The sequence below is a fragment of the Culex pipiens genome, chromosome 1 (assembly GCF_016801865.2).
Source record: "Culex pipiens pallens isolate TS chromosome 1, TS_CPP_V2, whole genome shotgun sequence".
Lineage (NCBI taxonomy): Eukaryota > Metazoa > Arthropoda > Insecta > Diptera > Culicidae > Culex > Culex pipiens.
The window spans coordinates 115,736,363-115,750,895 of NC_068937.1; the positions used below are offsets into that span (position 1 = coordinate 115,736,363).

At 39.0% G+C, this 14,533-nt stretch overlaps 1 protein-coding gene and 1 long non-coding RNA gene across 3 annotated transcripts; both read right to left on the reverse strand.

The window, feature by feature from the left end:
- Positions 1-2,283: 2,283 nt before the first annotated feature.
- LOC120416658 (DNA-dependent metalloprotease SPRTN) lies at positions 2,284-4,481 on the reverse strand. Its single transcript, XM_039578470.2, has 2 exons — positions 3,974-4,481; positions 2,284-3,914 (listed from the first exon to the last, which is right to left on the reverse strand). Exons 1-2 carry the CDS (start codon positions 4,373-4,375, stop codon positions 2,388-2,390), a joined length of 1,929 nt encoding a protein of 642 aa, XP_039434404.1. The 5' UTR covers positions 4,376-4,481; the 3' UTR covers positions 2,284-2,387.
- A 677-nt stretch (positions 4,482-5,158) lies between these two features.
- On the reverse strand, positions 5,159-14,533 carry LOC120416876 (uncharacterized). 2 transcript variants are annotated; one of them, XR_008211764.1, is made up of 8 exons: positions 14,139-14,533; positions 8,514-8,797; positions 7,764-8,448; positions 7,353-7,698; positions 6,644-6,989; positions 6,233-6,578; positions 5,596-6,167; positions 5,159-5,530 (listed from the first exon to the last, which is right to left on the reverse strand). It is a non-coding gene; the product is annotated as an uncharacterized LOC120416876 (long non-coding RNA). The 2 variants fall into 2 exon arrangements; XR_008211765.1 differs by lacking the exon at positions 14,139-14,533 and adding an exon at positions 8,925-9,056 and having other exon boundaries at positions 8,514-8,859.

A 14,533-nucleotide genomic window follows, 5' to 3' on the forward strand; every position in this document is an offset into this window, starting at 1 on the left:
ACTCATAATTAAAAAAAATCGTTATTGGGCCCTTTTAACTTTCCAACTGTTGTTCATAATGGGCCCTTTCTAAATGCAATTTCGAAGAGAGCTGAAAGGGCACTAAAGCGCTGTCACCGGATTGTTGTTTTGAATGATGTTTACGGGCCCTTTTGTTTAGTTAGTAATAATGAGAAATTCAGTAGAAATTTTGATTATTGGTGAAGTTTTGTGATTGAATAGTGTAGATAAGATATGTGAAACATAAAAAATCTTCGAAAGTGTACTGAACAGCAGCCGTATTAAATATTGTTTTTTGACGAAGTTTTTCTCTGCAGAAATCCTTGGTGAAAAGTAAACCAAACTTTTTTTTTTGAAGTGAATTAGTGTTAAGAATGTATGAAAAGTCACTATATAACACTAAAAATTCCTCAAATACGAGAACCTGACGAAAAATAAAAGGGCACATTTGTCTTTTTTTTTTTTGGTTTGCAGTGAACATGGTTATGTGCCCTTTTGTGTTTTTGATTCTTTCAATAGGAATTGTTTGTTATCAATCTGATTCTTGGAGGGCATGTCGGGAGTGTACTAATGAATGGAATAGTGAAATAATCCCGAATGTTTACGTTTTGATTTTGTGCCCTAATGAAATGTTTGGCTCGACTTCTTTTCCATTGTGCATTCAACCACCAACTGTTGTCAAACGAACGGGGTCACTTTTTAGTTTGACACCCTTTTAACACGGAGTTAACACACACTACCAAACGTGTGTTTTGATAGTGTGCGTGAGCGCCGTGTAAAAAGTGACAGTTCGTCACTTTTTAGTTTGAGTGTCAAACGAAAAAAGCGACCAACCATCGAGGGTTGAGTGTAGAAGATCATATTTATTTCCATTGTTTCTAATTCTTAAGCTATGTGCAGTTTTTTAAGTAATGTTATTTTAAATTGATCATAACAGGCTATCGTAACCAATAAATCAACAAAACAACAATAAAGACCATCAAACCGAATAACATTTATAAGGGTACAAAAGCTATTTTGTGAATTCCGAGAAAACGGTTAACTATTTCACAAAACCCGCAGTGTTAGAAGGCAGCATGGGGTGCCAGCTGTTGGTTTTGAAGCGTCTCCGACTTCAGGTTTAAAAAAAAGACATGACTCCACCGCCTCCGACTCCAACAGCAACTCACATAAAATGTTGATAAAAATTAGCCGATTCCGACGCTGTATTAAAAACAACAAAATCTGGAATCTTAAAAAAAATTGACTCCGCCGACTTGTTTTAACGTTGTTTATTATTGGAAAAAGCAAGGATTAACATTAAGAAAAGTCGTTTTTTTTTATTACCAGACGAAACATACACTAGATTTACCTTCGAGTTTTTTCAATCATTTCAATCAATTTTACCTTTGTTTGGGTGATTTTTACTAGAATATTGAACACCAAAAAAATCACTCGAACGCAAAACTTTTAGAGAATTTCGAGAATGACCACAATTGTTTAAATGGTCTTAGACTGTCTGCAGCGCGAAGTTTTATAATTGTTTTAAATTGCGAGCAGTTTTAAATTTTTAGAACTGGCGGAAATGAAACTAGAACACGGTGCTCGCAACGCGCTGATCTAAATGTTGTTTCAAAAAAATGCTTTTAATTGTGTGCGTATGATTATCAACACAGCATCATAGTGTGTGTGTAAGAATACGTGGATATCTCTATATATCTGATTTTTTTTTGAAACTGAGTTCTATTCCAGTTCCAAATCGTCTCACCTTTGAAACAAACTCGTCGAGCAGTTTTATTCCGGTTTCAAAATACTGCTCGAAAAATAAAACTGCAACTCCGCGTTGCGGGTGGTCTGTTTCAGTTCTATTTGAAAAATGAAACAGCTAGAACAAAGTAGAGCCGCGTTGCGATCAGTCTTAGACGTCAGTTGACCTCGCAAATGAAAAAAATCCGAGTGAAAATAACTCAGAAATGAGTTGTTTCAACTGTTCGTGTGATTCACGAAATAGTGTTTTCCCCTGGTGGCCAGCACTGGAACTTTGCCATAATCTGTTGCAGATTCGCAGCCATAAAGCTTGAATAAGAGCAAAATGTAGGCTGAGGGGGGAGTCTCTACTAAAAACTAGATGAAATATGTTGAGCTTGTTGCATACCGATCGGGCGCATTCAGTTGAACAACCTTGCACCCACCCACTTGGTAGAATAAAATCGGACTGATGAGGGCCGACCGGGGCGTTAAATTTCTCAGTGGGAAGTTTTATTTTTCTTTACTTTTGCATTGAAAATCCCAGATTTTAACAAAATATGAGATTTATTGTCAAAACACAACTGATCACGCATTTCACGAGGTAACGAACCATTAAACAAATAAATATCCTCCTTCCTGCGACAGAATCCACTCTCTCGTCACACTCCCAAGCACCGATCCAGATGGCGATTGATCTCCTCCAGTGGCATCATCCGATCGCACACCGGACACGCGCACTCTTCAGCGGCCATCGTCAGATCAATCTCGTCCCCATCGTTCAGCATTCGCTTCTCAACTGACGACGACGTCTGCTGCTGGTTCTCCTCAGTATCCTCCATCTGTTCGAGCGCCGTCACAATGTCCTCCTCGCTGTATCCACACTCGAGCAGGATTTTGCGATGTTCCTCCCGCTGGGACAGCTTGGCGTTGTCGGGTTTTGGTTGAGTTTCTTTCGACTTTTGAGGGGGCTTTGTGGTTGAGCTCGTGCCCGCCCTCGAAGTGGACGGTTGGTTTGGGTCGAATGCTGCTGGCGTTGGGACCGGGGCTGGATCGTCGTCCTCACCCAGGAACGCAGTGTAACAGCGGTCTAGATGGGCGGCCATTTCGGACCGTTTGATTTTCTTGAGGCAGACCACACACGAAACCAGTTCGTCCTCTTCCCGTTCGACTTTGATCTTGGTGTTGGTTTTGTTGAACTCTTCCATCAGGATGTCGCTATCGCTGAACAGTTCATCGATTACGGACGTGTCCGTTAGGGAATCTTCCAGGTTGGTAATTTCGTCCCCCTGTTCGTCGTCGTAGTCGTCATCGATAAGGATAATTTCATCATCGTCACCATCCGCCAGCGAATCCCGAATGTCCTGCTTGATAGCGTCCTGTCGTTCCCGTTTGATCTTGTCCATGTCGATCGCCTCGAAGATGTAATCCGTGTCGTCCGACAAGTCGACCGTTTCCTGGGGCATCGGCTTTGGCAGTTGATCGATGCGTGGTTTCTTCTCTTTCGGTGAAAATTGCGCCAACAGTCGACTGTTGCGGGCGTTGCCCGGTTGACCCGCATACGACTTTCCAGCACCACCCAGCGTGTGGCCACTTCCGGTAAACAGCGGAACGTTGGGCTTCTTCGCCGGACTCCCGTCCGAATCGCTGTCCAAGTCTTTGAACTGCTTCACGTTTTTGAGATTACTTCCTGGAGGCACCACCGGAGCCGGTTTCTTCACCGGAGCTTCATTCGGAACCGGTTTCGGTGTTGTGGCGGTGGTCGGTGGTTTACGCACAACGACAGTTCGACCACCCGGATTTGCTACAGCCGTCCCCGTGTACGGCTTCTTGAACGGACCGGGAGATTTCCCAACCGACCCAGGCTGGCTGAAATAGTCTGAAATATTTCCTCCCGCGGGCCACTTCCTCGGCGTTCGCGTCGTATCCGCCTTCTTCTTCCCACCCGCTTTCTGCGGATCGTTCTCCTTGTTTGCCTTCTTGCGCTTCGGGGACGGTTCCTTGACCTTGACAAACTCGCCGCCGCAGTCCTGCTGGTGCTGAGTCCACCAACGGTCGTACGGGCCAGGCTTCCGGTTAGACGATCGCTTGACTGTACCAAAGTGCGGTGGCCGATTCCGGCAGACACCGTTACACTTCCACCAGTGCGTTTTATACAGATTCACCTCGTCGTGGAAGCTGTGGTAAACCTGTGTAAACCAAACAAGTTCAAACAAATACCTCTCCTCCAAGACCCCAACTAACTCACCGAAATGTTAGTCCCGGCAATCTTGTTGATCCCGTTCATAATCTTCTTAAAGTGCGGCCCGTGTCCTCCGTTTCCCTCCCGGATCCCCAGCACGAAGCAGTACGCGTGAATCATCTCGTGCAGCAGCGTCTCGACCAAGTCCTTTCGCGGCCGCAACTTCAGCAGCGGTTCGCTCAGCCGGATAATGCAGCTCATCCCGAACCGGTTCCGCTTCTGGTAGCAAATCCCGGCGCAGCTGTACATCCGCTTGCTCCACTCGAGCTGCACGCACGTCAGCTTGCCCTGGAAGAACTTTTTGTCGAACCGCGGGAACAGAACGTGGATGTTGGGCGTCGGTTCCACGATTTCCCACTCCGGGTGGACCAGGTTCTGGGTGCTGTTCAGGTAGTCCGAAGAACCCATGGCCGAGCTAGTTTCATGCGAAATTTCCTTCTTCGACCGTGTAAATGCAGCAAAAAATAAATCAACAAATGAAATTCGACCTCCTCCTAAACACACAAGTTTATTTACGTCTTTCCCGCGTTTGACGTTTTGCGACAAAACCGCCGCTGCTGCCGACGAATGACAGGTCTACGAGGGGTGATTCTACGAAATATGCACGTTATCCCAGTCAACTCAATCGTAATACTGAAACGGAATTCAGTTCGTATCGTTTTCGTATTCCATTTCAAACGCAAAAACCGGTATTATACGCGCACCACCAAACCGAAGTGCGCACCCTTCTGTTGCGCGAAAAAATCTGTTGCGCCGTACAAAAATTGAGTGATTTGTCGTAAGCGTGTACATCAGCCTGTGGCACAACAGCCCAGACGGAAACGGGGGGCGCCTGGCGGGCGTTTTGTCTTGGGCGCTGCGCAAGACGTCTGGCAGATTTTCCCCCCGACTGGCCCAAGATTTTCGCCAGAATTCTGGCGAATATGCAACAAACCGGTCGTGCACGATTGAGGCGAACGAACCGTTTCAACCGATTCAATCGGTTATGCGTTTTGACAGATGGATTTTGCCAGACACACGCCAGATTTTGCGCCAGATTTTCGCACGACTGCGGGCAATAGAGCAGCACAAATCTGGCAAAAAATCGGACGTATTTCGTGGAGTGGTTTTCTTCTTGGTTTTCTTCTTTTTATACTGTTTTTTGCTGTTTTCTGTAATAAACAAGTTTCTACAAAATAAAACAAATTTAGATACACTCAGCGTAACAATTAAAGTTTATTAATGTAAAAATATCACGTAAAAAATAGGGTTAATGAATAAGCAGCGCACCGTCTTTGAATTTGCTTTTTCCGGCGGATTCAGTAACCACAACCGAAAGTGGTCAACCGTCTCCGGAAAAGTCTCAAGTCTGTCAATCCCGGCTGTGCAAACCGTCCTTCTCCTCGCCTCTTTCGGCAGGTTCAGCAGCAGCCCCAGGTGCTCGTCCGTCTCCGATCGACTCTCCAGCTGCTCTTGAACTCGTCCAACGTCCCGGATGTGTCGACCGTCCTCCTCTTCGCCTCTTCCGGCAGGTTCAACAGCAGCCCGAGGTGGTCTCGGATGGGGTGGAATCGGATTTAGAATCTGTGAAAAAGGAACGGGAAGAAAACTTTTAGTTCAATAACTTTGAAATGAGGCATCATACTCACCGGTTCTTGAACATGGCCACGGTTCCGGCTGTGTTGACCGTCCTCCTCCTCCTCGCCTCTCCCGGCAGGTTCAGCAGCAGCCCGAGGTGGTCATCCGTCTCCGATGGACTTTCCAGCTGCTCTTGAACTCGGCCAACGTCCCGGCTGTGTTGACCGTCCTCCTCTTCGCATCTTCCGGCAGGTTCAGCAGCAGCCCGAGGTGGTCATCCGTCTCCGATGGACTCTCCAGCTTTTCATGAACTCGGCCAACGTCCCGGATGTTCAGACCGTCCTCCTCCTCACCTCTTCCGGCATGTTCAACAGCAGCCCGAGCTGGTCGTCCGTCTCCGATGGATTCTCCAGCTGTTCTTGAACTCGTCCAACGTCCCGGCTGTGTTGACCGTCCTCCTCTTCGCATCTTCCGGCAGGTTCAGCAGCAGCCCGAGGTGGTCATCCGTCGCCGATGGACTCTCCAGCTTTTCTTGAACTCGGCCAACGTCCCGGATGTGTCGACCGTCCTCCTCTTCGCCTCTTCCGGCAGGTTCAACAGCAGCCCGAGGTGGTCTCGGATGGGGTGGAATCGGATTTAGAATCTGTGAAAAAGGAACGGGAAGAAAACTTTTAGTTCAATAACTTTGAAATGAGGCATCATACTCACAGGTTCTTGAACTTGGCCACGGTTCCGGCTGTGTTGACCGTCCTCCTCCTCCTCGCCTCTCCCGGCAGGTTCAGCAGCAGCCCGAGGTGGTCGTCCGTCTCCGATGGATTCTCCAGCTGTTCTTGAACTCGGCCAACGTCCCGGAAGTTCGGACCGTCCTCCTCCTCGCCTCTTCCGGCAGGTTCAACAGCAGCCCGAGGTGGTCGTCCGTCTCCGATGGATTCTCCAGCTGTTCTTGAACTCGGCCAACGTCCCGGATGTTCGGACCGTCCTCCTCCTCGCCTCTTCCAGCAGGTTCAGCTTTTCGAGGGGGCCAAGGAGATGTTCTTGGAATCGGATTTAGAATCTGTGAAAAAGGAACGGGAAGAAAACTTTTAGTTCAATAACTTTGAAATGAGGCATCATACTCACAGGTTCTTGAACTTGGCCACGGTTCCGGCTGTGTTGACCGTCCTCCTCCTCCTCGCCTCTCCCGGCAGGTTCAGCAGCAGCCCGAGGTGGTCGTCCGTCTCCGATGGATTCTCCAGCTGTTCTTGAACTCGGCCAACGTCCCGGAAGTTCGGACCGTCCTCCTCCTCGCCTCTTCCGGCAGGTTCAACAGCAGCCCGAGGTGGTCGTCCGTCTCCGATGGATTCTCCAGCTGTTCTTGAACTCGGCCAACGTCCCGGATGTTCGGACCGTCCTCCTCCTCGCCTCTTCCAGCAGGTTCAGCTTTTCGAGGGGGCCAAGGAGATGTTCTTGGAATCGGATTTAGAATCTGTGAAAAAGGAACGGGAAGAAAACTTTTAGTTCAATAACTTTGAAATGAGGCATCATACTCACAGGTTCTTGAACTTGGCCACGGTTCCGGCTGTGTTGACCGTCCTCCTCCTCCTCGCCTCTCCCGGCAGGTTCAGCAGCAGCCCGAGGTGGTCATCCGTCTCCGATGGACTTTCCAGCTGCTCTTGAACTCGGCCAACGTCCCGGATGTGTCGACCGTCCTCCTCTTCGCCTCTTCCGGCAGGTTCAACAGCAGCCCGAGGTGGTCTCGGATGGGGTGGAATCGGATTTAGAATCTGTGAAAAAGGAACGGGAAGAAAACTTTTAGTTCAATAACTTTGAAATGAGGCATCATACTCACAGGTTCTTGAACTTGGCCACGGTTCCGGCTGTGTTGACCGTCCTCCTCCTCCTCGCCTCTCCCGGCAGGTTCAGCAGCAGCCCGAGGTGGTCGTCCGTCTCCGATGGATTCTCCAGCTGTTCTTGAACTCGGCCAACGTCCCGGAAGTTCGGACCGTCCTCCTCCTCGCCTCTTCCGGCAGGTTCAACAGCAGCCCGAGGTGGTCGTCCGTCTCCGATGGATTCTCCAGCTGTTCTTGAACTCGGCCAACGTCCCGGATGTTCGGACCGTCCTCCTCCTCGCCTCTTCCAGCAGGTTCAGCTTTTCGAGGGGGCCAAGGAGATGTTCTTGGAATCGGATTTAGAATCTGTGAAAAAGGAACGGGAAGAAAACTTTTAGTTCAATAACTTTGAAATGAGGCATCATACTCACAGGTTCTTGAACTTGGCCACGGTTCCGGCTGTGTTGACCGTCCTCCTCCTCCTCGCCTCTCCCGGCAGGTTCAGCAGCAGCCCGAGGTGGTCATCCGTCTCCGATGGACTTTCCAGCTGCTCTTGAACTCGGCCAACGTCCCGGCTGTGTTGACCGTCCTCCTCCTCGCCTCTTCCGGCAGGTTCAACAGCAGCCCGAGGTGGTCGTCCGTCGCCGATGGACTCTCCAGCTTTTCTTGAACTCGGCCAACGTCCCGGAAGTTCGGACCGTCCTCCTCCTCGCCTCTTCCGGCAGGTTCAACAGCAGCCCGAGGTGGTCATCCGTCTCCGATGGACTTTCCAGCTGCTCTTGAACTCGGCCAACGTCCCGGCTGTGTTGACCGTCCTCCTCCTCGCCTCTTCCGGCAGGTTCAACAGCAGCCCGAGGTGGTCGTCCGTCGCCGATGGACTCTCCAGCTTTTCTTGAACTCGGCCAACGTCCCGGAAGTTCGGACCGTCCTCCTCCTCGCCTCTTCCGGCAGGTTCAACAGCAGCCCGAGGTGGTTGTCCGTCTCCGATGGATTATCCAGCTGTTCTTGAACTCGGCCAACGTCCCGGATGTTCGGACCGTCCTCCTCCTCGCCTCTTCCAGCAGGTTCAGCTTTTCGAGGGGGCCAAGGAGATGTTCTTGGAATCGGATTTAGAATCTGTGAAAAAGGAACGGGAAGAAAACTTTTAGTTCAATAACTTTGAAATGAGGCATCATACTCACAAGTTCTTGAACTTGGCCACGGTTCCGGCTGTGTTGACCGTCCTCCTCCTCCTCGCCTCTCCCGGCAGGTTCAGCAGCAGCCCGAGGTGGTCGTCCGTCTCCGATGGATTCTCCAGCTGTTCTTGAACTCGGCCAACGTCCCGGAAGTTCGGACCGTCCTCCTCCTCGCCTCTTCCGGCAGGTTCAACAGCAGCCCGAGGTGGTCGTCCGTCTCCGATGGATTCTCCAGCTGTTCTTGAACTCGGCCAACGTCCCGGATGTTCGGACCGTCCTCCTCCTCGCCTCTTCCGGCAGGTTCAGCTTTTCGAGGGGGCCAAGGAGATGTTCTTGGAATCGGATTTAGAATCTGTGAAAAAAGAACGGGAAGAAAACTTTTAGTTCAATAACTTTGAAATGAGGCATCATACTCACAGGTTCTTGAACTTGGCCACGGTTCCGGCTGTGTTGACCGTCCTCCTCCTCCTCGCCTCTCCCGGCAGGTTCAGCAGCAGCCCGAGGTGGTCATCCGTCTCCGATGGACTTTCCAGCTGCTCTTGAACTCGGTCTTTGAAAATATTTGATTGCTTTTAAATTTTTTAAAATTTTAGAAATTTTAGAAATTTTAGAAATTTTAGAAATTTTAAAAATTTTAGAAATTTTAGAAATTTCAAAATTTTTAGAAATTTTAGAAATTTTAGAAATTTTTAAATTTTTTGAAATTTTTGAAATATTTGAAATTTTTGAAATTTTTGAAATTTTTGAAAATTTTGATATTTTTGAAATTTTTGAAATTTTTGAAATTTTTAAATTTTTGAAATTTTTAAATTTTTGAAATTTTTGAAATTTTTGAAATTTTTGAAATTTCTGAAATTTTTGAAATTTTTGAAATTTTTGAAATTTTTGAAATTTTTGAAATTTTTGAAATTTTTGAAATTTTTAAAATTTTTGAAATTTTTGAAATTTTTTAAATTTTTGAAATTTTTTGAATTTTTGAAATTTTTGAAATTTTTGAAATTTTTGAAATTTTTGAAATTTTTGAAATTTTTAAAACTTTTGAAATTATTGAAATTTTTGAAATTTTTGAAATTTTTGAAATTTTTGAAATTTTTGAAATTTTTGAAATTTTTGAAATTTTTGAAATTTTTGAAATTTTTGAAATTTTTGAAATTTTTGAAATTTTTGAAATTTTTGAAATTTTTGAAATTTTTGAAATTTTTATAATTTTTGAAATTTTTGAAATTTTTGAAATTTATGAAATTTATGAAATTTTTGAAATTTTTGAAATTTTTGAAATTTTTGAAATTTTTGAAATTTTTAAAGTTTTTGAAATTTTTGAAATTTTTGAAATTTTTGAAATTTTTGAAATTTTTGAATTTTTGAAATTTTTTAAATTTTTTGATTTTTTTGAATTTTTTTAATTTTTTGAATTTTTTGAATTTTTTGAATTTTTTGAATTTTTTGAATTTTTTGAAATTTTTGATTTTTGTGAATTTTTGTGAATTTTTTGATTTTTTTTAAATTTTAGATCTTTTTTTAAATTTTTAAATTTTTTAAAATTTTTGAATTTTTTTAAATCTTTTGAATTTTTTTGAAATTTTTGAATTTTTTGAAATTTAATGCTCAACGTGATCATTAACGTAGGGAAATGTTTTTTAAATATAGTTTTCAGTTGACCGCACGTGTAATTTCATTAAAAATTTGAAGTTTTTTGAAAAAATATTGTTTTTGGCGACATAAACTTTGAAAAATTTTGAAATTTTATAAATTTTAAATGTTAAAAATGTTAGAAATATAAGAAGTTTTAGACATTAAAAAAAATTTCAATACCTTCAAAATTCTTGATTTTTTTGAAACTTTTGAAATTTTTGAAATTTTTGAAATTTTTGAAATTTTTAAAATTTTTGAAATTTTTAAAATTTTTGAAATTTTTGAAATTTTTGAAATTTTTGAAATTTTTGAAATTTTTGAAATTTTTGAAATTTTTGAAATTTTTGAAATTTTTGAAATTTTTGAAATTCTTGAAATTTTTGAAATTTTTGAAATTTTTGAAATTTTTGAAATTTTTGAAATTTTTGAATTTTTGAAATTTTTTAAATTTTCTGATTTTTTTGAATTTTTTTAATTTTTTGAATTTTTTTAATTTTTTGATTTTTGTGAATTTTTGTGAATTTTTTGATTTTTTTTAAATTTTAGATTTTTTTTAAATTTTAAAATTTTTTAAAATTTTTGAATTTTTTGAAATCTTTTGAATTTTTTTGAAATTTTTGAATTTTTTGAAATTTAATGCTCAACGTGATCATTAACGTAGGGAAATGTTTTTTAAATATAGTTTTCAGTTGACCGCACGTGTAATTTCATTGAAATTTTGAAGTTTTTTGAAAAAATATTGTTTTTGGCGACATAAACTTTGGAATTTTCGGAATTTAAATTATTTTTACATTTTTTAAATTCAAAAAACTTCAAAAATGTAAAAAAGATTTTTTTTTATTTTTAAAACATTGAAATCATAAAAAAAAATAAATTTTTAAAAATGATGACAGTTTCCAAAATATCTAAGCATTGTAAAACAAAAATTTTGTTCAAACAAGCCCAAACATGCGAAATATGATTATCAATGCAGAAAAAATGCATTTCTATTTTCATGGAAATTTATAAATTCTTTAGAATTTTTTTTTTGCCCCCTGATTTTTCATACCAATTTTGAAGAGAGGGGGGGGGGAGGGGGTGGCGACATAAACTTTGGAAAATATTTGCAACGGCCTTATCAAATTTTAAAAATTTAAGAAATCTTTTTTTTTAATTTTCAAGTCTTTGATATTTTTGAAATTTTTGAGATTTAAAAAAAAATATATTTTTTTGAATTTTTTGATTTTTTTTAATTTTTTGAATTTTTTAAATGTATTGATTTTTTTGAATTTTTTAAAATGAAAAAAAAAATTGAAAAATGTTTGAATTTTTTGAAATTTTTAATTTTTTGGAAATTTTTGAATTGTTTGTTTTTTTTTAGATTGTTTGGTTTGTTTTTTTTTGGATTGGAATTTTTGGAAATGTTTTTTAAATATAGTTGTCAGTTGACCGCACGTGTAATTTCATTAAAATTTTGAAGTTTTTTGAAAAAATATTGTTTTTGGCGACATAAACTTTGAAAAATATTTGCAACGGCCTTATCAAATTTTAGAAATTTAAGAAATCTTAATTTTTTTTGAATTTTCAGGTATTTGAAATTTTGAAAATTGTTTACATTTTATTTTAATTTTGAAATTACTGAAACTTTTGAAATTTTTGAAATTTAATTATTGAAATTTTTGCAATTATTGAAATTTTTGAAATTATTGAAAGTTTTGAAAGTTTTGAAATTTTATAAATTTTAAATGTTAAAAATGTTAGAAATTTAAGAAATTTTAGACATAAAAAAAATTTCAATTACTTCAAAATTCTTGATTTTTTTGAATTTTTTTTTTGAAACTTTTGAAATTTTTGAAATTTTTGAAATTTTTTGAATTTTAAAAATTTTTAAATTTTTTGAAATTTTTGAAATTTTTAAAATTTTTGATATTTTTGAAATTTTTGAAATTTTTTAAATTTTTTAAATTTTTTAAATTTTTTAAATTTTTTAAATTTTTTAAATTTTTTAAATTTTTTAAATTTTTTAAATTTTTTAAATTTTTTTTTATTTTTTTAAATTTTTTAAATTTTTTAAATTTTTTAAATTTTTTAAATTTTTTAAATTTTTTAAATTTTTTAATTTTTTGAAATTTTTGGAATTTTAGAAATTTTTGAAATTTTTGAAATTTTTGAAATTTTTGAAATTTTTAAAATTTTTAAAATTTTTAAAATTTTTAAAATTTTGGAAATTTTTAAAAATTTTAAAATTTTTAAAATTTTTGAAATTTTTAAAATTTTTAAAATTTTTAAAATTTTTAAAATTTTTAAAATGTTTAAAATTTTTAAAATTTTTAAAATTTTTAAAATTTTTAAAATTTTTGAAATTTTTGAAATTTTTAAAATTTTTGAAATTTTTGAATTATTTGAATTTTTTGAAGTTTTTTGAAATTTTTGAAATTTTTGAAATTTTTGAAATTTTTGAAATTTTTGAAATTTTTGAAATTTTTGAAATTTAATTTAATTTAATTTAATTTTTTAAGATATTTGAATTTTTTAAAATTTTTGGAATTTTTTTAATCTTAAAAATATAATTTTTTTTTAAGTTTTTGAAATTTTTAAGATTTTTGATATGTTAGGAATGTTAAAATTTTTAGAAGTTTAAAAAATTAGAGAAATTTTAAAAATAAGATAAATTTAAGAAATAAGAAAATTTTTAGAAATCATTGAAATTTTTTAAATTTTGTGAAATTTAAATTTAATTAAAAAATTATTGAAATTTTAGAAATTATTGAAATTTTTAAAAATTTAGAGATTTTAGAAATTTTAGCAATCTTAGAAATCTTAAAAAAATTAGAAATTGTCAAATTTTTGATTTTTATAAATTTTTTAAAAATGTTGAATTTTTTAAAATCTTTGAAATTTTTGAAATTAAAAAAAAGTTGTTTTTTTTAAGTGTTTCAATTATGCTCAAAGTGATTATTAACGCAGGAAATGCTTTGTGAATAGTTTTCAGTTGATTGCACGTGTAATTTTATTGAAATTTTGAAGTTTTTTGAAAAATATTGTTTTTGCCCCTAGAATTTTTGAGCCCAATTATTGAAGGTGGACGGTAAACTTTGAAAAATCTTAGATTTTTTTTTAAAACTTTTGAAATTTTTGGAAAGTTTTGAAATTTTTAAGATTTTTTTTTAATTTTTAAATTTTTGGAAATTTTGAAAAAAAATATTCTTTTTTTAATTTTTGAAATGTTTGAAATTTTTGAAGTTTCTAAAGTTTTTGAAATTTTATAAATTTTTAAAAGCTTTGAAATTTCTGATTTAAAAAAAAAATAATTCTTTTATCACAATTCATGCTAGTATAGTACCAATTTGCATTTTCCGCATCACAATCCATGCCAATCGTATGGTTCTTAAAATGTCCCCCAAACGATCACCCCGAAGGGAACCGGCCATGCCGGGTTGTGGCCATTTTCCCAGAGCGGCCAATTAGCATTTTCCGTATCACAATCCCTGCTAGTATGATTCTTCAAATGTCCCCCAAAGGAACCGACCATGCCGGGTTGTCCCCCAAACGATCACCCACAAAGGAACCGGCCATGTTGGGTTGTGGCCATTTTCCCAGAGCGGCCAATTAGCACTTTCCGCATCACAATCCATGCTCGTATGGTTCTTCAAATGTCTCCCAAAGGAACCGACCATGCCGGGTTGTCCCCCAAACGATCACCCCCAAAGGAACTGGCCATGCCGGGTTGTGGCCATTTTCCCCGAGCGTGCAATTTTCATTTTTCGTATCACAATCCCTGCTAGTATGATTCTTCAAATGTCCCCCAAAGGAACCGACCATGCCGGGTTGTCCCCCAAACGATCACCCACAAAGGAACCGGCCATGCCGGGTTGTGGCCATTTTCCCAGAGCGGCCAATTAGCAATTTCCGCATCACAATCCATGCTCGTATGGTTCTTAAAGTGTCCCCCAAACGATAACTTCTAAGGGAACCGGCCATGCGGAATTTCAACTATAAAAGTGAATAAAAAAAACTTACCTTTTTCCCCGAACGAGACCACCAAAATTATCGCGAGAGTTCACTCCTAGACACTTCACCACTTCACTCGAAACACATAAACGGACACTCCGAACACGGAACACGGACACGGACACGGTAACGGTAACGGCACTCGGAACAAGCAACACAAAAAAAAAGATAATTCCCGGGCGGATGCGGACGCGGAACGAGCACGACGTGCACGCGGTTTTTCTCAAGCAGCAATAATTTTGACAATGGCCGATTTTGACAGATGCCAAAACGCATGAGTGTGTGTGAGGCGAATTTTCGCCGAAGTGAAAACCGCAAAAACACATCCAGGTCCCAAACCAACCAAGGACACGAACCCAACATAAATAAATAGTGTCTTGAATTACCCCCGACAAACGTCCGCC